Genomic DNA, 23,896 nt, shown 5'->3' on the forward strand with positions numbered 1-23,896 from the left:
GGCGAACAGTGACATGGAGCAAGCGGCCCGGCACGTGCTCCTTGACCCCCAAGATCTCCGGCTGAAAATGCGGGGCCAGCAAGATAGCCACCCCGCTGGAATTGTTGGAGAGGTGACTCATGCTGACCCCTCCTTGCCACTCCAGGAGCCACGTGGCTTCGTCTCCCGGAACGGTGTGGGTTTCTTGCAGGAAGCACACCGCATACTTCCCGTCCCGAAGGACCGAGAAGTTATTGAATCTGCGGCGCGCCTCCCTGCTGCCGTTGATGTTGAGGCTGGCTATGGTTATCTTCATGTCAGAAGCATAGTGCAACCTCTACCTACACCTAACGGGGCGAGGAAGCGCAGCCGCTGGTCCGCCGCCACTTCCTCAGCAGCCCAGTGAGAAACGTTGTGAGCCGACGCAGCTCGAGCGGGTTCACACCCTCGTCCGCGCCCAAGATCTTAACGGCGGCGCGGACGGAATCGATGAGCAGCGCCAGCTCCGACCACCTGTCGAGGGCCAGCCGGACCTTATTGCGCTGACCCAGGCACGTGGCCGTAAAATCCCGGAGTTCCCTTACGGAAATGAGGGGAGACTCGGCAAGGGGCACGAGGTCATCCATCGCCACGTCGGCGCTGGAGTCCGAATCGTCCTCCGTGCCCATCACCGAGTCCCCATCCTCCTCCAGGGGGTCGTCACCAGCGGCCGACCCGTCCGCCGCGCAGTGCGAAGCGAACGACTCGGCCGCGCCAGCCAGCCCCGCCTCCGCCCGGATCCCACCCCCAGGATCGGCGGCAGAGGATTTCTCCCTGGGCTCCTCTAGGGATGCCGGGCCAGAAGACGGCGGCGGTTCAGAGCTCCCCTCCGCCTCAGACGCCGGAACGACCGGAGAAACCGGGGAGAGAACAATTTCCAGCTCCTCCAGTACGTCCGGCACCAGAGACGCAGCCAGGGGGCCATCCTCCTCCCCGCCACCAACCTCCGACCCAGCGGACGGGGGGTTTTGAATTAAAAGCTCTACCAGGACGAGCATCCCCTGGGAGACGTCCGGGTCGCATTGGGCAAGCTCATTATCCTCGAGCTCGCCCGACCCAGCCCCCAGGCTGCCCGACCCGGCGAGGGGTAACGACACCGATAAAAGGTCAACTTCAATTACTGCCGCGGGTTGTTCCGCAACCCCCCCCACGGGCAGGGTCTCATCCCCATCCCCGGGAGGCACGTGCTGGACAGACACATCTGCCTCAGCCTCCCGAGGGACAGGCGACCCCTGCCGATCGCTGGTGATGACGACAGCGCTGGGGGGGGCGGGGGGGCGCAGTACCCGCGGCGGGCGACGACTCCCCCTGCTCGGAGGGACCTTCCTCCTCCCGGTCCTCCTCCTCATCCAGGGGGTCGCGCCTTCTTTTTAGCACGGAGGGAGCGAGGGAGACCTCCATGTCTGCAAAGGCCTCCTCCTCGACTCCCTCCGGCGGAGCAGGTTTGTCGGGTTCCTCGGGCCCGAGCCCGGCCGCAGGTATTGGCATTACCGCTGCGGCGGTTGCGGCCACAGGCTCGGGCACGGGGCCCCTCCCGCTCACATCTGCCCTGATCAACTCCGCGAGGAGCGCGGGTGTAAGGGGCTCAAGGGGCAAGGGCTCACCATCCACGGGGGGGCCTGCCCCAAGGTGCTTCTTTTTTCCCCGCGCCTTCTTTCCGGCCGGACACGCTCCCTCCCCCCCGCCGGAGGCCTTGGTGGCATCGGCCCCCGACGTCAACCGCGCATCAGACGTACTTGACGCGCGGGCAGATCCGGGGGGAAGGGCGGCGGCGGCGGCGCCAGCCTCGGCCGCACGAGACGATCCGGCGGCCTTGGAGGCAGGGCAGTTCCTCCTGATGTGCCCCACCTCCCTGCAGGCATGGCACCTCACACCGTCCGACGTCCAAAAGGCGCGGTAGGCGGTCCCCTCGTGGAGGACGACGAACGCCCCTTCAGTGTCCTCCTCCCGCGCCAGCTGGATAAACAGCTGGCGCCGGAAGGAGAAGACGTGGCGAAGGCTGGCCTCCCGGAAGCCGAGCGGGATGGGCGTGATCCCCGACCTCACCTCCCCAAGTTGTCGCAAATGGGGAAGGAGGAGCTCACCAGGAACATAGGGCGGGACGTTGGAAATAATGATCCTCTGCGCGGTGGCCTCGAGAGGATCCACCGGCAGGAAGGTCCCGCCCACGGTGAGCCCCTTGGCGACAGCCAGGGACACCGCCCGCTCCGACCCCAGGAAGAACACAGCCTTCCCATACATTTTCGAGGCCGCGACGATGGCTGAGGGGCCGACAACCCCAGCCATGGCCTTGACGCAGGCCTCGATGGTCATAGTGGGGTGAGTGTAGCTCTTCACCCCAAGCTTTTTCGTCATTAATCGAAAAGGTGACGGGGCAGCAGGAACAGCGGGAGCAGCTGTGGCTGTGGCTGTGGCTACCACTCTCGCATAGGTCCCGGCTGGCCCCGCCACCGGCGAAGATGCAGTCGCCATTCTGGGGTGCTTTTTTTAAGGGCTACACTCACCCCAAGTCACAGGCCTGAAGGTGTTAATGGCCTCGGTGTATATATATATATATATTTTTTTGTCCTCTATTGAGCAGAGGGAGCTGATTAAAATGAGGACACACCTCTCTCCTTATTGATTTAAATTGGGAGAGGAGCCCTCGCCCCTCTGCTCAATTGGCAATTAATAAAATAGATGAAACTAAGGTGCCTTAGAAAGACAGGCAGAGAGAGACAAAGAGAGAGAGAGAGAGGTGGGGGGGTGGGAAGGAGGGAGGCCGCAAAGGGCAGTGTTGCCACTCAGGATGGTGGGTGGGTGTAGGCAGGGTTGCACTCTCCGATGGAAAAAGTCTTTGGTGATGGTGGTCTTCTGGCAGGGGGAGAAGACGTCTTCACCTGGAAAAGCTGGAGAAGCCCAGGCTTAGTCCTGCAACAGGTCTTAACGATGTAATTAAATTAAATTAAGGACTTCACCTTGGGCAGCTCCAAGCTCTCCCAGGGCAGGCAATAGAAGGGATGCTAATTAGTGGTGTGTGTGGCCTAGCTTTTAACAAGAGCACACACACACTACACCCCTTGATGATCCGGCCTTGCTTCTTCTTTTCTCCCCCCACCTAAAATACAAAGTCTTGGGAGAGTGCCCCAAATAACACCCACCTGTAGATGTTCCGGATGAAGTTTTCTTCCCTCCTTTCAAGCAGTTGGTTTCTCTCCCCTCTCTCCCTCTCCTGAAGTGGAGGCCAAATTGGGGAGGCAGTGATGGAAAGGCCTCTCCCCTGGTTGATGTTGATGTAGGCCTCCTTTCTCCTTTTCCTCCTCTGTCCTCTCTCTCCAGGCACCTCAGTTGATGTAATGATGGTGGAGTTGGTGGTGGTGGTCCAACGTTCTCCTCCTCTTCCTGGTCAGGGGACCACCACTTTAATCCACTCTCCAAAGTCTGGCTGCTCCCTCTGCTCGTGCTTGCAGCTGAACAGAGGGTACTCTTTTTGTTCTGAACAGAGGGTACTCTTTTATTTGGACCCAAAAAAAACCAATTCGACTGTAAATAAACAAAAGTTCAACTAAAGCTTAACAAATCAAATTAAAATTTGGTTTTCCGTGTTGATGATGCACTCCAGTCCCCGCGGCGCCCACCGGTCGCGGAAATACTCAAGCGCACCGGCGGACACCGCGTGCTCCATCTCCAGGGCCACCCGGGCGCGAACATGGCCGCGGAAGAGATGCAGGCAATCCGGCTGGACGACCCCCTCGACCGCCCGCTGCCTGGACCAATTGATGGCTCTTTTAGCCAGGCCCAGGAGCAGGCCCACAAGGAGGTCCTCCAACCTGTCCGCTCCCCTCCGCACCGGGTGACCGTAGATCAAGAGCGTGGGACTGAAGTGCAACCAAAAATCGAGGAGCAGCCCCTTCAAGTAGTGAAAGAGGGGCTGCAACCTCTCACAATCCATATAAACGTGAAACACGGACTCCTCCAGGCCGCAAAAAATGCAGGCGGCCTGGGAGTCCGTGAACCTACTTAAAACCTTATTGCACGGGACCGCTCCATGCAACACCCTCCAGGCCAAGTCCCCGATGGAACAAGGGAGGACTCCCGCATAGAGAGCCCTCCATTGGGGACCTCCGCTACCGCCGGTCGGCAAAACGCCACGCCAAGGCGTGTCCGGACGGTAGACGAAGATGGCAAAGTGGAGTGTGTGCAGGAGCAGCCCGTACAGGAAACCCCTCCGCGCGGAATGAAAAGGCACGGAGGGTATTTCCTCGAGACGGCTCAAGTTGTGAGGCGCCGGTTCCCGAGGGGAGTTTCGGGGCCGGGCGCCGATGAGGAATTCCGTCCGAACGGGGGTAAGCTCGGACGGGATCGCCCCACGTGCTTGAGCCGCCTCGATACACCTAGTGGAGTCGGGGCCCAGTGCCGCTTTTACCGATTCGATGGTTTCGACCGCGAGCTGGACGTTGGCCCAGGACAGGCGCCGCGCCAGCTCCTCCGGCGCCATCCAGCCCGCTCCTCCGCCATCGAGCAGGTCCCCGACTCTGGTCACCTTGCCAGCCACAGCCCTACCCTCCGCCAGCCGCCCGAACCCGTGTTCGTGGAGGTGCGGATTCCTGAGCAGCGGCTCCCGAAGGAGAGCCGCCGCTCCTGACGGGGGAGAGCTCCGCCTGGAAGCGACGTAGTTCCAAACCCATAGTAGTTCCTGGTAGAAGACAGGCAGCTCCCGCAGGCCGGCACGCCTGCTGCCCACTTTCGCAAACAGGAGCTGCGTGTCGTAATTGAGGCCATGCAGCTGGCGGAAGAAAAACGTCGCCAGCGCACACCATCTCGGAGGATTCTCGACGTACAGGTATCTCTGCAGCGTCTGAAGACGGAAAGTCGCAGCCTGGGTGCGAAGGCACGCCAGCGCCTGACCGCCCTCCCTAAGCGGGAGACACAGAACCGCGGCAGAGACCCAGTGCTTCCTTTTGTCCCAGAAGAAGTCGATGAGCTTCTTCTGAATCTTGGCGACAAACGCAGGGGGAGGGATCAAAGTGACCAACCGGTACCACAACATGGCGGCCACCAGCTGGTTTATGACCAGCGCTCGACCCCTGTAGGACAACACTCGGAGCAGTCCTGTCCAGCGTCCTAGGCGAGCGGTGACTTTGGCCTCCAGCTCTTGCCAGTTCGCCGGCCAAGCGTCCTCGGCAGGGCTAAGGTAGACTCCCAAATAGAGGAGGTGCGTGGTGCTCCAGGCGAAAGGCCTGAACTCCTCCGGCAGGGAGTCCACCCGCCACTGACCCACCAGGAGTCCGGAACATTTCTCCCAGTTGATCTTGGCGGAGGATGCGTCCGAGTAAATCTGCTGGCATTCCCGCATCCTCCGCAAGTCAGCGGGATCCGTGACCGTGAGGAGCACGTCATCGGCGTAAGCCGAGAGGACCACCTCCACGCCCGGCCCTTGCAGAGCCAGTCCCGTCAACCTCTTCCGCAAGAGGCGCAGGAAAGGCTCCACGCAAATGGCATATAACTGACCGGACATGGGGCATCCCTGACGCACCCCCCTCCCGAAGCGAAGGGGCGCCGTCAAGGACCCGTTAACTTTAATCAGACACTCCGCGGCGGCGTACAGAAGTCGGATCCGGGCGACGAAATGCGTCCCGAACCCGAATGCGCGCAGAGTCCCGAAGAGATACTCGTGATCCACCCTGTCGAACGCCTTCTCCTGATCCAGGGAAAGGAAGGCGACCGACAGACCAGCCCTCTGGGAGTGGTGGACCAGGTCCCGGACCAGATGGATGTTATCGTGGATGGTCCGGCCCGGGACCGTGTAGGACTGGTCGGGGTGGATCATGTGGGCCAGCACGGTGCCAAGGCGAGCAGACATGGCCCTGGCAAAGATTTTATAGTCCGTGCTGAGGAGGGAGACCGGGCGCCAGTTCTTAAGGAGGCGGAGATCGCCCTTCTTAGGCAGCAGGACAATGACCGCCCTGCGCCAAGAGAGGGGCATCTCCCCGGTCGCCAAACTTTCCCCCAGGACCCGCGCGTAGTCGCCCCCCAAGACGTCCCAGAACGCCCTGTGGAACTCCACGGTCAGCCCGTCCAGCCCCGGGGACTTTCCCCTAGAGAGCTGGCGGAGGGCGCCGGTCAGCTCCGCCAGACTTAGCGGAGCGTCCAATTTTTCGGCGCCCTCCGGGCCAACCTTCGTCAGGTCCTCCCACAAAACTCTGCGCGCATCCTCGCTGGACGGATCCGGAGAGAACAGAGCCCCGTAATAGGCGCGGGTCTCCGCGCTGATTCCCTCCGGATCCGAGACCAGAGATCCGTCGTCGGCCAGCAGCCCCAAGAGCTGCTTACGGACCCCCCGTCTTTTTTCCAGCGAGTAGAAGAAGGGGGAGCCGCGGTCCAGGTCCCGCAGGAGCTGGATCCGCGACCTCACGTACGCGCCTCGGGACCCGACGAGCTGCAGGTCCTTCAGCGCGCCCTTCTTCTCTTCGTACACCTTCCGCAGGGCCGGGTCCTCGACGACCTGACCGAGACGGGACTCCAGGTCGAGCACCTCCTTCTCCAACCGCCCGACCCGGGCCTCCCGCCTCTTGGTCGACCCCTTCGCGTACTCCTGACAGAAGAGACGGATGTGAGCCTTGCCCACATCCCACCATAGCCTCAAGGAGGGGAAGCCCCCCTGCTTCCTTCTCCAGTCGGCCCAGAATCGACGAAACGAATCCCGGAACCGTGCGTCCTCCAGCAGCAGGTTGTTAAAATGCCAGTACATGGACCCCCCCCGCGCGCGCAGCGGAGCGAGCTCCGCCCACACCAGGTGGTGGTCCGTGCACGGCACCGGCCGCATGGAAGCTGCCGGAACGCAGGAGACGAACGCCCGGGAAATGTAGAGGCGGTCGATTCTGGACCTTCCTCCCCCAGACCTCACGCTAGTGAAGGCGCTGGAGTCGGGGTGGAGATTTCGCCAGACGTCCACCAAGTCGAAGGACCCAACCAGGTCCCTCAACTTCTCCATCGCCGCCGGGCTTCGCGGGGGACCCGAACGGTCCCTCGCCTCGAGGGTGCAGTTAAAATCCCCCCCGAGGATGACGCACTCGCCCACGTCGATGGAGCCCAAGAGAGCGGACACTTCTTCGAAGAAGCGCACTTGCTGCGCACTGGTCTGAGGGGCGTACACGTTCACTAGATGGAGCGGCACGCCCCCCAGGCGAACAGTGACATGGAGCAAGCGGCCCGGCACGTGCTCCTTGACCCCCAAGATCTCCGGCTGAAAATGCGGGGCCAGCAAGATAGCCACCCCGCTGGAATTGTTGGAGAGGTGACTCATGCTGACCCCTCCTTGCCACTCCAGGAGCCACGTGGCTTCGTCTCCCGGAACGGTGTGGGTTTCTTGCAGGAAGCACACCGCATACTTCCCGTCCCGAAGGACCGAGAAGTTATTGAATCTGCGGCGCGCCTCCCTGCTGCCGTTGATGTTGAGGCTGGCTATAGTTATCTTCATGTCAGAAGCATAGTGCAACCTCTACCTACACCTAACGGGGCGAGGAAGCGCAGCCGCTGGTCCGCCGCCACTTCCTCAGCAGCCCAGTGAGAAACGTTGTGAGCCGACGCAGCTCGAGCGGGTTCACACCCTCGTCCGCGCCCAAGATCTTAACGGCGGCGCGGACGGAATCGATGAGCAGCGCCAGCTCCGACCACCTGTCGAGGGCCAGCCGGACCTTATTGCGCTGACCCAGGCACGTGGCCATAAAATCCCGGAGTTCCCTTACGGAAATGAGGGGAGACTCGGCAAGGGGCACGAGGTCATCCATCGCCACGTCGGCGCTGGAGTCCGAATCGTCCTCCGTGCCCATCACCGAGTCCCCATCCTCCTCCAGGGGGTCGTCACCAGCGGCCGACCCGTCCGCCGCGCAGTGCGAAGCGAACGACTCGGCCGCGCCAGCCAGCCCCGCCTCCGCCCGGATCCCACCCCCAGGATCGGCGGCAGAGGATTTCTCCCTGGGCTCCTCTAGGGGTGCCGGGCCAGAAGACGGCGGCGGTTCAGAGCTCCCCTCCGCCTCAGACGCCGGAACGACCGGAGAAACCGGGGAGAGAACAATTTCCAGCTCCTCCAGTACGTCCGGCATCAGAGACGCAGCCAGGGGGCCATCCTCCTCCCCGCCACCAACCTCCGACCCAGCGGACGGGGGGTTTTGAATTAAAAGCTCTACCAGGACGAGCATCCCCTGGGAGACGTCCGGGTCGCATTGGGCGAGCTCATTATCCTCGAGCTCGCCCGACCCAGCCCCCAGGCTGCCCGACCCGGCGAGGGGTAACGACACCGATAAAAGATCAACTTCAATTACTGCCGCGGGTTGTTCCGCAACCCCCCCCACGGGCAGGGTCTCATCCCCATCCCCGGGAGGCACGTGCTGGACAGACACATCTGCCTCAGCCTCCCGAGGGACAGGCGACCCCTGCCGATCGCTGGTGATGACGACAGCGCTGGGGGGGCGGGGGGGCGCAGTACCCGCGGCGGGCGACGACTCCCCCTGCTCGGAGGGACCTTCCTCCTCCCGGTCCTCCTCCTCATCCAGGGGGTCGCGCCTTCTTTTTAGCACGGAGGGAGCGAGGGAGACCTCCATGTCTGCAAAGGCCTCCTCCTCGACTCCCTCCGGCGGAGCAGGTTTGTCGGGTTCCTCGGGCCCGAGCCCGGCCGCAGGTATTGGCATTACCGCTGCGGCGGTTGCGGCCACAGGCTCGGGCACGGGGCCCCTCCCGCTCACATCTGCCCTGATCAACTCCGCGAGGAGCGCGGGTGTAAGGGGCTCAAGGGGCAAGGGCTCACCATCCACGGGCGGACCTGCCCTAAGGTGCTTCTTTTTTCCCCGCGCCTTCTTTCCGGCCGGACACGCTCCCTCCCCCCCGTCGGAGGCCTTGGTGGCATCGGCCCCCGACGTCAACCGCGCATCAGACGTACTTGACGCGCGGGCAGATCCGGGGGGAAGGGCGGCGGCGGCGGCGCCAGCCTCGGCCGCACGAGACGGTCCGGCGGCCTTGGAGGCAGGGCAGTTCCTCCTGATGTGCCCCACCTCCCTGCAGGCATGGCACCTCACACCGTCCGACGTCCAAAAGGCGCGGTAGGCGGTCCCCTCGTGGAGGACGACGAACGCCCCTTCAGTGTCCTCCTCCCGCGCCAGCTGGATAAACAGCTGGCGCCGGAAGGAGAAGACGTGGCGAAGGCTGGCCTCCCGGAAGCCGAGCGGGATGGGCGTGATCCCCGACCTCACCTCCCCAAGTTGTCGCAAATGGGGAAGGAGGAGCTCACCAGGAACATAGGGCGGGACGTTGGAAATAATGATCCTCTGCGCGGTGGCCTCGAGAGGATCCACCGGCAGGAAAGTCCCGCCCACGGTGAGCCCCTTGGCGACAGCCAGGGACACCGCCCGCTCCGACCCCAGGAAGAACACAGCCTTCCCATACATTTTCGAGGCCGCGACGATGGCTGAGGGGCCGACAACCCCAGCCATGGCCTTGACGCAGGCCTCGATGGTCATAGTGGGGTGAGTGTAGCTCTTCACCCCAAGCTTTTTTGTTATTAATCGAAAAGGTGACGGGGCAGCAGGAACAGCGGGAGCAGCTGTGGCTGTGGCTACCACTCTCGCATAGGTCCCGGCTGGCCCCGCCACCGGCGAAGATGCAGTCGCCATTCTGGGGTGCTTTTTTTTTTTTTTAAGGGCTACACTCACCCCAAGTCACAGGCCTGAAGGTGTTAATGGCCTCGGTGTATATATATATTTTTTTGTCCTCTATTGAGCAGAGGGAGCTGATTAAAATGAGGACACACCTCTCTCCTTATTAATTTAAATTGGGAGAGGAGCCCTCGCCCCTCTGCTTCAATTGGCAATTAATAAAATAGATGAAACTAAGGTGCCTTAGAAAGACAGGCAGAGAGAGACAAAGAGAGAGAGAGAGAGGTGGGGGGGTGGGAAGGAGGGAGGCCGCAAAGGGCAGTGTTGCCACTCAGGATGGTGGGTGGGTGTAGGCAGGGTTGCACTCTCCGATGGAAAAAGTCTTTGGTGATGGTGGTCTTCTGGCAGGGGGAGAAGACGTCTTCACCTGGAAAAGCTGGAGAAGCCCAGGCTTAGTCCTGCAACAGGTCTTAACGAGGTAATTAAATTAAATTAAGGACTTCACCTTGGGCAGCTCCAAGCTCTCCCAGGGCAGGCAATAGAAGGGATGCTAATTAGTGGTGTGTGTGGCCTAGCTTTTAACAAGAGCACACACACTACACCCCTTGATGATCCGGCCTTGCTTCTTCTTTTCTCCCCCCACCTAAAATACAAAGTCTTGGGAGAGTGCCCCAAATAACACCCACCTGTAGATGTTCCGGATGAAGTTTTCTTCCCTCCTTTCAAGCAGTTGGTTTCTCTCCCCTCTCTCCCTCTCCTGAAGTGGAGGCCAAATTGGGGAGGCAGTGATAGAAAGGCCTCTCCCCTGGTTGATGTTGATGTAGGCCTCCTTTCTCCTTCTCCTCCTCTGTCCTCTCTCTCCAGGCACCTCAGTTGATGTAATGATGGTGGAGTTGGTGGTGGTGGTCCAACGTTCTCCTCCTCTTCCTGGTCAGGGGACCACCACTTTAATCCACTCTCCAAAGTCTGGCTGCTCCCTCTACTCGTGCTTGCAGCTGAACAGAGGGTAACTTAAGACTGAAGTACAGAAGCCTGCTATGGCTTTATATACAGGGGTGGTCGCTGCCGGTACTGCAGTATAGAATCAGTTCTTCTCTTAAAGGTACATACACAACAGATATTTCAGGTTGAAAATTGTGAAAAACTGAATTCCATGTCAATGCAATATTATGTGTCTATAGGTCATGCTTAAAAAGATATAGTACCTTAAATGAATGAAAATTGCGGTCAGCGGCATAGCTCCGGAGTAATCCGCTGACCTGTGAAAAGAATACGTACTTACCTCGTGCGAGGCCCGGCATGGAGACTTCCTCTTAAGCGCTGCAGAGTTGTGCACAGCGTACGGCATCAGAAAGGCTAGGAGCGCAGCGTACAGCCTATGCGTAAGGGAAGACACGGCCATAAAAGCTGTCAAAACTAAGCCACGCCGACAGAAATTTCTCTGTCTTTTACATTGAAAGTACATTTTAAAACCTTCTACTGTAAAACCTTCTAAAATCTTTTAATTTAACTGGTACTTGGACTTTTTTCATATCAGCCTTTTTTATTTTTTTCATCCGAACTCACAATTTATTAGTCCCTATGTATACAACTTCCTGTTTAGATAGTCATTAAAGGTGTAACATTCCTACATACCCTTATTGCTACTTTTATTTTGCTGTAAATTTACAAGGCCCTTAAGCATAATGCCATGAGTTACTCCAGTCGGTCCAGATAATGTAAAAGTATGAATAGGGTTGTAGTCATTTTTTAAGTTGAGGTGATGTGGAAAGTAGATGTTGTTTTCTTGAATTTTGATAATGTCATGTAAAGTTTAATGCGATATCGGGACTTGTTTCTCCATCGCCTTCCACCTACGGCTCTTGTACAGACATAGCAGACTGGACTTCAAAATAAAGTCGGACTATTTAAACTGAGCCTGTTAGAAGTAGAGCGCGGTCACTGATAGAATAGAGTGTATCGGCGTCTGGGGTCAATTTACAGATACATATTTTATTCCAATTTGTTATTCATTGGAATCGTATGAAGTGAATATTGAAATGGTTTATTTAATTTGTAGAAGTTTTACTTAACACGTATTTTGTTTTTTTTAAATTTTAAGTTCTATCAATTCTAATAGGGTTTCAATTCTCCGTTTCTGTCGGTGACATCGAACGCGTTTAGAATATTTTACATCTGATTAACACATATTTTAAATTCCCAGTTGAGATTTGTGTCAAACTTAGATTTAAAACTAAACACAAATACCGCGGCAGTTTATTTTATTTTGTCCCCTGCGGCTCTTGTACAGACAGAGCATACGGCAGTTGACATTCTAATTGGATTATTTAAACCGAGCCTGCTGGAAGTAAAGCACAGTCACTGTTAGAATAGGAGATCAGGCTCCGCCGCTTGCTTTCAGCAACCGTAAGAGTTTCATCCGTAATTGCTAGGCAGTTGGTGGGCAAATAGCCCAACTCTGCTCCAACAATTGTGAGTACCTCGGTGGTTCGGATGATCTGTCAAGGCGTACCTTGATAGATTGCAAGTTCGGGATTCAGCGCATGCGGAAATCCGAAACTTGTGGTGTATTTCAAAGGCGGTATGATGGCATACTCTGAGTACGCCATCATCCCCATCGCAAAATCTGGGCCATTGAACCAAATATTGCAGTGAGTCTTGGTTTGCCAAAAAAGATGGAGGCTAAATTGTGACATGTGTATTAGTACTAGTGTATTACTAAGCTTATGTTTTAAAGTTGCACTGGTTAATCAGGTTTTATTTGCCTTACAGACCAATTTTGTTACCAATATGTTTTTTTCCCACTATGGGGTCACTTGCCTACTTGCAGCTCCTTTAGTCAAGAAGGTAAAGGTAGGATGTAGTCTTATTCAAGGGCAACTATTTATCTGTGGGATAGGTCATCAGGAGGCACATATATAGTGCTGTGAGGAAAGTGGTGTCAGGTATTTTGTCCTCCTGTAAAGCTTTCATTGTGCAGCTTTCGTTATTACTTGTGGATATCTAATTCAATTACAGGTAACATTCACAGATTTGAATGTTGGGCATTGATACCGGCAACCTATTGACTTCACTGGACCATCACAAATCACTCAACACTTTGTTTTAAGTCACTGTGATGAGAACATGGGTAGATTTATTTTCCTCAGAATTGAATTACAGCATAGGCAGAATGAATTGATACCACAACTTTTGTGGTGATGCAGCAAGATTTTGTATGCCCATAAACACAAAGTACCACTATAATTGAGGAAACTACTTTAGTGCATTGAAGCCATGAGCAAGAGATCCCCTTCAGGACACCATCTCTCTAGTCAAGCAACAGCCTGACGTAGTCATACTCACAGAATTATACCTTGCAGCCAACATCCCAGACTCCTCCATCACCATCCCTGGGCATGTCCTGTCCCACTGGAAGGACAGACCCACTAGAGGAGGCGGCACAGTGGTATACAGTCGGGAACGAGTGGCCCTGGGAGTCCTCAACATTGACTCCGGACCCTACGATGTCTCATGGCTTCAGGTCAAGCATGGGCAAGGAAACCTCCTGCTGATTACCACCTACCACCCTCAACTGATGAATAAGTACTCCTCCATGTTGAACACCACTTGGAAGAAGCACTGAGGGGGACTTCAATGTCCACCACCAAGAGTGGCTCGGTAGCACCACTACTGACCGAGCTGGCCGAGTCCTGAAGGACATAGCTGCCAGACTGGGCCTGCGGCAGGTGGTGAGAGAACCAACATGAGGAAAAAACCTACTTGACCTCGTCCTCACCTGTCGCAGATGCCTCTGTCTATGACTGTATTGGTAGCAGTGACCACCGCACAGTCCTTGTGGAGACAAAGTCCCTTCTTCACATTGAGGACACTTCCATCGTGTTGTGTGGCACTACTAGCAGCTCAAAACTGAGCATCCATAAGGTGCTGTGGGCTATCAGCAGCAGCAGAATTGTAATCCAGCACAATCTGTAACCTCATGGCCCTGCATATCCCTCACTCTACCATTACCATCAAGCCAGGGGACCAACCCTAGTTCAATGAGGAGTGTAGAAGAGCATGCAAGGAGTAGCAGCAAGCGTACCTAAAAATGAGATGCCATCCTGGGGATGCTGCAACACAGGATTACATGCATGCTAAACAGCAAAAGCTGCATGCTATAGACAGCTAAGTGTTTCTACAACCAACGGATCAGATCAAAGTTCTGCAGTCATGCCGCATCCAGTCGTGAATGGTAGTGGACAATTAAACAACTAACTGGAGCAGGAGGCTCCATGAACATCCCCATCCTCAATGATGGAGAAGCCCAGCACATGAGTGCAAAAGACAATGCTTAAGTGCTTGCAACCATCTTCAGCCAGAAGTGCCGAGCGGATGATCCATCTCAGCTTCCTCCTGACGTCCCCACATCACAGAAGCCAGTCTTCAGCCAATTCGTTTCACTCCACGTGATATCAAGAAACGGCTGAGCACGCTGGATAGAGCAAAGGCTATGGGCCCCGACAATATCCCGGCTGTCGTGCTGAAGACTTGTGCTCCAGAACTAGCCATGCCTCTAGCCAAGCTGTTCCAGTAGACCTACAACACTGGCATCTATCTGACAATGTGGAAAACTGCCCAGGTATGTCCTGTCCATAAAAAGCAGGACAAATCCGATTTGGCCAATTACCGCCCCATCAGTCTACTCTCAATCATCAGCAAAGTGATGGAAGGTGTCGTCGACAGTGCTATCAAGCGGCACTTACTCACCAATAACCTGCTCACTGATGCCCAGTTTGGGTTCTGCCAGGACCACTCGGCTCCAGACCTCATTACAGCCTTGGTCCCAACATGGATAAAAGAGCTGAATTCCAGAGGTGAGGTGAAAGTGATTGCTCTTGACATCAAGGCAGCATTTGACTACGTGTGACATCAAGGAGCCCTAGTAAAATTAAAGTCAAAGGGAATCGGGGAAAACTCTCCACTGGCTGGAGTCATACCTAGCACAAAGGAAGATGGTTGTGGTTGTTGGAGGCCAATCATCACAGCCCCAGGACATCGCTGCAGAAGTTCCTCAGGTGTTTCATCAATGACCTTCCCTCCATCATATGGTCTGATTGCACAGTGTTCAGTTTCATTCGCAACTCCTCAGATAATGAAGCAGTCCATTCCTGCATGCAGCAAAACCTGGATAACATTCAGGCTTGGACTGATAAGTGGCAAGTAACATTCGCACCACACAAGTGCCAGGCAATGACTATCTCGAACAAGAGAGAATCTAACCACCGCCCCATGACATTCAAAGGTATTACCATCACTGAATCCCCCACCATCAACATCCTCGGGGAGGTGGGGGGGTGGTCACCATTGACCAGAAACATAACTGGACCACCCACATAAATACTGTGGCTACAAGTGCAGGTCGCAGGCTGGGTATTCTGCGGTGAGTGTCTCCCCTCCTGACTCCCCAAAGCCTTTCCACCAGCTGCAAGGCACAAGTCAGGAGTGTGATGGAATATTGTCCACTTGCCTGGATGAGTGCAACTTCCTCCAGGACGAAGCAGCCCACTTGATTGGCACCCCATCCACCACCTTAAACATTCACTCCCTCCACCACCGGCACACCGTGGCTGCAGTGTGTACCATCCACAAGATGCACTGCAGCAACTTGTCAAGGCTTCTTCGACAGCACCTCCCAAACCCACGACCTTTACCACCTAGAAGGGCAAGGGCAGCAGGCGGTTGGGAACACCACCACCTCCAAGTTCCCCTCCAAGTCACACACCATGCTGACTTGGAAATATATCACCGTTCCTTCATCGTCGCTGGGTCAAAATCTTGGAACTCCCTCCCTCACAGCACTGTGGGAGTACCTTAACCACAGGGACTGCAGCAGTTCAAGAAGGCGGCTCACCACCTTCTCAAGGGCAATTAGGAATGGGTAATAAATGCTGGCCTTGCCAGCAATGCCCACATCCCAGGAACGAATGAAAAAAATGTTCCAAAGAGTGCCTATAAATCTAAATTAAAAAGAACCTTAGAAGTTCACAGAAAGCTAAAAGCAGGTGTCTGTGACCTCAGAGTATAAGTTTCCTTCCTTTTTAAGCATGCTGTATAAATCTTTTACATGTAAAATTACACTAGTGTGAGTTATTCTCCTCTACTTAGAGATTTTACAAAATGGACTTCTTATACCAGCTCATTTAGTAGTTTTCAGTTTACTGCCAGCTTGTCTCTGCAGTTCAGAAACAAATATAGGCACAATGTAGAGGAATAACCAGAACACTTGACCCTAATTGGTCCTGACTGCAGTATCTTTCTCTAATTCTCTCTGACACATATATACTCTCTCCAACTTATTCCACACAGAGCATAGAAGTAGCAAAGAAGTTTATAATAAAATCTCTGTCAAGGTTGCAACGAATCCACTCTATCTGTTCTGAAACTGTTTCCTGGCTTATCTCTCCCTTAAATGCATTGCCAACCCATCTGATATCAGCTTCAGCGCTCACCATACTTACCTCAGGCACCTTTGGCCCTGTCTGCTCCGACCTATACTTCCAACTTCAATGCTGCTTCCTTTTATCCTCTCTGTCATGATGAATTCTGTGGCATGAAGCTATTCTGGAATTCTTAGCAGATGTTAAAATAATATTTCTTTCACTGGTGCTCAGAATGCGAGGTTAGCAGCACAAGTGACATAAAATATAATTGAACAAAAACTGATCAGGAAAGTAGTGTGTGCTAAAGTTGCTGTTGTGCCCAAGCTATTGTATGAATTATTAAAATAGTACAAAATGTTGATGTGTTGCTTAGTACATTGAATTTGAGGTTTTAAAATCCTGGAATAGTGAGATGTTGATCCACTTGTGAGTCTTATGATTAACAATCTATTCAATCTATGTATATTATGTATTCGGTACATCGGGTATTTGTTTCATTGAAAACTTACTAAGTACCCATAGCACCTGTTACTCCTGTAGGTGGCACTGTGATAAGTATTTTCAATGTAAAAGGTATCAGACTGTATGACACACAATAGCTGTTATTTTATTGTTCAACTGTGCTAACCCGAGATTGCACATCAGGTTCCCATAAATCGCTAAAATGCTTTCTGAATTTTTTTCCCAGCCGTTATTTTTTTCGATCAGCTATGGAAATGTATAATATCCAAAGCAAGGCAACAAAATAAAATAATCCAAAAAAACATATTTTACAATGTGATTACATTTATCCATTGAATTGTCTTTTGTGTCCCTTAATGCCTTCATTAAAAATTTTACTTGAAGGCCTCATCCTCTACTAAAAGCTTGGGCTTGGACAAGATACTTTTGCTGAGAGCTGTGACTCAGTAAGCTGGATTTGGAGTCTGCAGTCTGAGCTTTTGCAGTGCACCTAATTTCCCAGGCTGTATCAATATCATTTAGTCAGCTGTACTGATGGCACTTTATTTGACTTCGAAGAACTTTCTGCCTGGTTGCGTTTCTTCAAATAGTTTTGGGGGAAAAAAGGGACAAATTTCAAAAGCTTGCACAGAGGTAAAATTTATATTGAGCTTTATTAAGAAACAGAGCATCTGTGTGAGGGAGTAAAAATTATGGTGTTCTGATTACATACCTTTGGAGCTTTTGTGTTCTATAAACTTTTTAAAGTATTAAACTAAGTGGTGGAGAAAAGATGAGTTTGTGTGTGCCTGCAAGAGAGAGACTGGAGTCAGAGAAAGAGAGACTGACGGAGAACCAGTGTGCTAACATTACTTCATGATGCGCTATCAATTACTCAAAAGACTGAGGTTAAGCGAGTAACTAACAGGCTTTTATTAACAAGAGAATGAAGGTGTGCCTCGAGTGGTCGACCAGTCCAGAATACAGAGGGACTGTGGAGCAGTCACCTTTATACCTGGACTCGTGGGAGGAGTCAGCCGAGGCATGTACAGACATGTACACAGTGGAATACAAACACCCACACAAGCAGGTATAACAGTGGTTTACCACATTCATCCCTTGTTTAAAAATGAGTCCGGCGGGGTGAAGTGTATTAAAAGTTTGTGTATTGGAGTCTCTCCGGAGGTCTTGTCTGCCGCTGTGATCGACGTGGCGACGGCAGGGGTAGTGAAGCTTCCGGCGTCGAGTCCCGCGTAGGCTGGGGCACTGGTGTGTAGTCCTCGTGGGTGTCGAGCGGGTCGCGGGGCCCAGGCGTGCCGTCTGCTGGGGTTGGATATTGGATCGTGGGGGGGGGGGTTAGTGGGTAGTGGGTTACTGGGGCCCCCGAGGGTGCGAGGTCTCGTATGGAGACTGTGTCCTCCCGCCCGTCCGGGTAAGCATACTGGGGGTTGGCGTGGAGGAGGTCGACCCTCTCGACCAGGGGGTCCGTTTTATGGGTCCTCACGTGTCTTCTCAGTAGGACCGGCCCTGGGGACGTCAGCCGTGGCGGTAGCGATGTCCCCGATGTGGACTTCCTTGGGAAGACAAACATTTTCTCATGAGGGGTGGCGTTAGTGGCAGTGCAGAGCAGTGACCGAATAGAGTGGAGCGCATCGGGGAGCACATCCTGCCAGCGGGAGGTCGGAAGGCCCCTAGACTTTAAGGCTAGCAGGGCGGCCTTCCAAACTGTCGCATTCTCTCTTTCCACCTGTCTGTTCCCCCGGGGGTTGTAACTGGTGGTCCTGCTTGTGGCAATACCCCTAGCGAGCAAGTACTGGCGGAGTTCGTCGCTCATAAACGATGAGCCCCGGTCGCTATGGATATAGCTGGGGAAACCGAACAGGGTGAAGAGGTCGTTCAGAAATTTAATGACCGTGGCACTGGTCATGTCCGGGCAGGGGATGGCGGACGGGAAACGGGAGTACTCATCAATAATGTTGAGGAAGTACACATTGCGGTCGGAGGAGGGGAGAGGCCCTTTAAAATCAACGCTCAGGCGCTCGAAGGGGCGAGTGGCTTTTATCAGGTGGGCCCTGTCTGGTCTATAAAAGTGCGGTTTGCACTCAGCGCAGACTTGGCAGTTCCTGGTCATGGTCCTGACCTCCTCAATGGAGTAAGGCAGGTTGCGGGCCTTGATGAAGTGGAAGAACCTGGTGACCCCTGGGTGGCAGAGGTCATTGTGGAGGGCCCGCAGTCTATCGATCTGCGCGCCGGCGCAGGTGCCACGCGATAGAGCATCCGGGGGTTCATTGAGCTTCCCGGGCCGGTACAAGATCTCGTAATTGTAGGTGGAAAGTTCGATTCTCCACCTCAAGATCTTGTCGTTTTTGATTTTGCCCCTCTGCTTGTTGTTAAACATAAAAGCAACTGAACGCTGGTCAGTGAGCAGGGTAAATCGTTTTCTGGCCAGGTAGTGCCTCCAATGACGCACAACCTCCACAATCGCCTGGGCCTCCTTCTCAACAGCGGAGTGTCTGGTCTCCGGGCCCTGGAGGGTTCGTGAAAAGAAGGCCACGGGTCTCCCCGCCTGATTGAGGGTAGCGGCCAGGGCAAAGTCGGACGCGTCGCTTTCCACCTGGAAGGGGATGGATTCGTCCACTGCGTGCATGGTGGCTTTGGCAATGTCTTCCTTGATACGGTGGAAGGCTAAGCGGGCCTCTGCCGTCAAGGGAAAAGAGGTGGACTTGATCAGCGGACGGGCCTTGTCCGCATAGTAGGGGACCCACTGGGCGTAATAGGAGAAAAACCCTAGGCACCTCTTCAGGGCCTTGGGGCAATGGGAGTTCCATAAGGGGACGCATCCGGTCGGGGTCGGGACCGATGACTCCGTGTTCCACAACACAGCCAAGGATGGCGAGGCGGGTTGTGCGGAATATGCACTTCTCCTTGTTATACGTCAGGTTCAGGAGTTGGGCGGTGCAGAGGAATTTTTCGAGGTTTGCGTCATGGTCCTGCAAGTCATGGCCGCAGATGGTCACATTGTCCAGATGTGGGAAAGTGGCCTGCAACGCATTTTGATCGACCATCCGGTCCATCTCCCTTTGGAAGACGGAGACCCCGTTGGTGACGCCAAAGGGAACCCTAAGGAAGTGATAGAGGCGGCCGTTTGCCTCAAAGGCAGTATACTGGCGGTCCTCAGGGTGGATAGGGAGCTGGTGGTACGCTGATTTCAGGTCAATGGCCAAGAAGACGCGGTACTGCGCGATCTGGTTGACCATATCAGCTATGCAGGGGAGTGGGTAAGCGTCCAGCAGGGTGTAGCGATTTATTGTCTGGCTGTAGTCGATGACCAGGCGCTGCTTCTCGCCGGTCTTAACGACCACAACCTGGGCTCGCCAGGGGCTGGTGCTGCCCTCAATAATCCCCTCCTTCAGGAGCCGCTCCACTTCGGTTTTAATGAAAACCCTGTCCCCGGCACTATATCGCCTGCTCTTTGTGGCGATGGGCTTACAGTCGGGGGCGAGGTTAGCAAACAGTGGGGGGGGGGGGTGACTCTGAGTGTGGAGAGGTTGCACCTGGTGCGCGGAGGGCAGTTTGGAAGCTGCTGGCTGCGGACTGTGAGTGGGGGGAGGGGTCCACCATACGCCATCGTAACACTTTTAAGGTGGCACTGAAAATCTAACCCGAGTAGAACGGCAGCGCAGAGGTGGGGCAGGACCAGAAGTTTAAAATTATCGTACACAGTCCCGTCTACTAAGAGTGTCACCACGCAGTAGCCGCCAATGTCCGCCGACTGGGACTCGGAGGCCATAGAAATCCGCTGGTGCGCAGGCAGGACTGGAAGAGAGCAACGCCGCACCGTGTCGGGGTGGATGAAGCTCTCCGTGCTCCCAGAGTCAAAAAGGCAGGTTGTTTCGTGACCATTTACCTTAATGTCCATTGTGGACCGGGCCAGTTGGCGCGGTCTTGCTTGGTCCAGCGTAACGGAGGCCAGCGTAGGGGTCAGTGTGTCGCTGCGGGTATCAGATGAGGCGGTGTTGGGGGCCTGCTGCATCCCGGCTGGTGTCCAAGATGGCGGCGTCCATGATCCCCATGTGGCTGGAGGCATCCAAAACGGCTGCTGTTCCGGTGGTTCGCACATGGCTGGGGAGGCCCAAGATGGCGGCCCACACGCGGCGCTGCTGGGGTTCGGGGTGGCTTTGGCCCTGCAGACGCTGGCGTAGTGTCCCTTCTTCCCGCAGCCCGAGCAGATCGCATTTTTCGCCGGGCAGCGCGCTCTGGGGTGTTTGGCCTGGCCACAGAAGTAGCATTTCTGGCCTTGGGACACTGCTGTGGTAGTTGGGCCGTTGCTGGGATGTGGCTGGGGTGGCACGGCGCTATGAGACGGTCCTACCGTGTCCCAGGCTGTCGTTCCCCGCGGCGTCCACGGTGCAGAGGAGTAGGCATCCATGCCCCGGTAGGCTGCGTCCAATGATAGTGCGAGTTCAGAGGCCTTGTTGAGGTCGAGGTCACTCTGCTCCAACAGTCGCTGTCGGGTGTAATTGGACCTGTGGCCCGCTACAAAAGCGTCCCGGATAAGTTCCTCTGTGTACACGGCGGCCTTTACATCCTTACAACCACAGGCCCGGCCAAGCACAGACAGTGCCTGAAGGTATTCCTCGGTCGATTCCCCAGGTTGTTGTTTACGACTCCCCAGGAGGTGCCTGGCGTACACCTCGTTCACTGGGCACGTGTACTGGTCCTTGAGGAGCTTGAGAGCAGCCGTGTACGAGGTCGCGTCCTGGATGACCGAGTACGCTCGGTGGTTCACTTTGGAGGTCAGGACATCCAGTTTGTCATCATCCGATTTGACCGTTGCAGCGGAGGCGATCAGGAATCTTTCAAAGCACCTAAGCCAGTGAGCAAACTTGGTGGATGCGTCCGCCTCCCGATGGTCTAAGTCCAGGCATGCTGGTGTGAGGATCTTCTCCATTATAAAAAGAATCTTGTTAATAAAATTGATGCGCTATCAATTACTCAAAAGACTGAGGTTAAGCGAGTAACTAACAGGCTTTTATTAACAAGAGAATGAAGGTGTGCCTCGAGTGGTCGACCAGTCCAGAATACAGAGGGACTGTGGAGCAGTCACCTTTATACCTGGACTCATGGGAGGAGTCAGCCGAGGCATGTACAGACATGTACACAGTGGAATACAAACACCCACACAGGCAGGTATAACAGTGGTTTACCACACTTCATTTCTCAAAAAAACACCAGTTGATTTTGAAGCCAATTAATTATTTGCCAGTTAGACAAGGCCACTGCTATTCACGTATACCTGTAAAACAGAGATTATAATTTCTTGCATCTATGAAACTGAGGAATGGTGAGAGAGAGAATGATACAGAGAGAATGACAGTGAATTTTAAGTTGAATTTTGAAGGGAAACAGATATGAAGGGAGGTGGTGGGGGGAGGGTGGCATGGAGGGGGAGGGAAACCGGTTGAGGTTGACAGTGAGGGAGCCTCTGGCCTCTCAGTACCCATTCTTGGGAGGTGAGTGACAATGAAGCAAGGGGGAGAGGAGTATATAGTGGTTGAATAGGTTGTTCAAAGAGGAAGAAGTGGGGGTAGTGATTGGAGTGAGGGTGTGGTATGAAGGTGAAGGGGAACAAGCAGATAGAGGAAGCATGAGGAATTGGGGGAGGAAAAGAGCTGAGGACTACATTTTCCCTGCAACCCCCCACCCTAAATGCAGCTGCAGTGGCTTCTTTCCCTACCATAGCATCCACTGCCTCCCACAAAACCGAAAGAAGAAAAGGACAGAGGCAAAAGTGGATAGAGAGAGAAGCATAAGAAGAGTGAAGGGGGGAGAAGCAAGAGAGAATGAAAAGATAAAGACAGAAGCAGAGAGGCAGAGAGTTGGCAACACAAAGACATTGGAGACAGATAAGCGGGCGACCATATTCTTTGACTTACTGTGCGCAATGCCACAGGAGATCGACTAGCAACATATTAAGACTTGCATAAAGTGCTCACTTCCTGCTGCTGTTGCATTTACTTCTCATCACTTTGTTGATTGGTTCAAAGTGGAAGAGCAGCTTAACAGAACTGAAGAGGTAGGGAATATATAAATCAAAAGCCAGGAAAGTGGCTAGAAAACTACCATTGAGAAACTATTAAGGTCTTGGCTAAGGTCTTCACCAAAACTAATTTTGAAAGATTAGTCAGCAAAACCTACCATTAAAAAATGCATGCAAAACACTTTTTGAAAAGAAATTTGCACTATTTTTTCCCCAGTAACTGAAATGTCTAATTGTCTAAAATAAGGGATGTAAAATAAAAAGTATAATTTATATATTTCACAATAACATGATTAAACCTAATTATGAACCTGTCTCTTATGCATTTGAGCACCTTTGTTAATGTTTATACATGAAGACCAGAACTTGTCTCAAAAGACCAGACTTAGTTGTTGTTGTTGTAGACATAAACTTGATATTTTTGCTCAGCGCTATGCCTCTGCTTGCACCAGTAGTATTTTGTCAACTGAAATTCTATTTCTCTTTGGCATCTAACGGAATCTATTTGTTTTTCAATAAAGGAAAAACTAGTTGACAAATTTCAAAAGCTTGATTCAGGTAAAGATCATAGGAGGTTTTTTTCAGAAACACTGGGCTGGATTTTCCCTGCGGCGGTGGGAGAGCTGGTTGGCGGTTTCCGGTCCCGCTCCCGTCTGCAGCTGCTCTCTCAAAGATTTTCCGTAGATTGGCCTTGTTAAGCCCGCCCTGCGGGGTTCCTGGCCAATTAACAGGAAGCGGATCTGATGACGTAATTTGAGGACGCGTCATCAGCTGGTTTCCTTAAAGGGACCATGGCGACATTGATTTTGACAGTTCGACTATTGGTGTTCTGCAGCATTGAGGTGCTGCAAACACTGACAAGCACTGCACAAAAGTGCACGTCTGCACCCAGGCTCACTCATGACTTCCTCCATATGCTTATGGAGGGAGTCACAGCACGCAGGGAGATTTTCTTCCCTTTCCATGGGCGGAAGAGACCTCCCCAGGACACCAACTGTTAGATCCGTGTGTTAATGGAGACACGGAATGCAGGAGTTGATTTAACAAGTGTTTACTGAACAAAGTCTGGAGGTGAACTAACAACACAAGACGCTACACAGGCTTATATACCCGAGTGGTCACTACTGGTACTACAGTATACAGGGGCTTCAAAAACATAGTTCCTCTTAAAGGTACATACACTACAATTCCCCTTTTAGATAAATAGTACATAACATTTTAAGTAATCATTAAATAACATTTTTACAAGAACAATAATATACACATTTGCTGAAATTAATCAATTACAAATTCAGTCTCTCTGGAGGCTTCCTGACTCGGTCCGGATAACGCCTCGGTGGTGTAGT

At 53.8% G+C, this 23,896-nt stretch overlaps 1 protein-coding gene across 4 annotated transcripts in view; it reads left to right on the plus strand.

Moving 5' to 3' along the window:
- tusc3 (tumor suppressor candidate 3) overlaps positions 1-23,896 on the plus strand; it is a 921,641-nt gene that overhangs the window by 17,332 nt on the left and 880,413 nt on the right. For 3 of the 4 annotated variants that reach the window (XM_085970510.1, XM_085970520.1, XM_085970545.1), the window contains exon 2: positions 12,420-12,500. The exons of the other annotated variant lie outside the window; for it this stretch is intronic. In XM_085970510.1, the coding sequence (XP_085826636.1) occupies positions 12,420-12,500 (81 nt within the window). The remainder of the gene's footprint in view (positions 1-12,419; positions 12,501-23,896) is intronic. 4 annotated transcript variants of the gene reach the window in all.

The sequence above is a fragment of the Somniosus microcephalus genome, chromosome 2 (genome assembly GCF_052327205.1).
Source record: "Somniosus microcephalus isolate GS21.2 chromosome 2, FLI_Smic_1.0, whole genome shotgun sequence".
In the NCBI taxonomy this organism is placed as follows: Eukaryota; Metazoa; Chordata; class Chondrichthyes; order Squaliformes; family Somniosidae; genus Somniosus; species Somniosus microcephalus.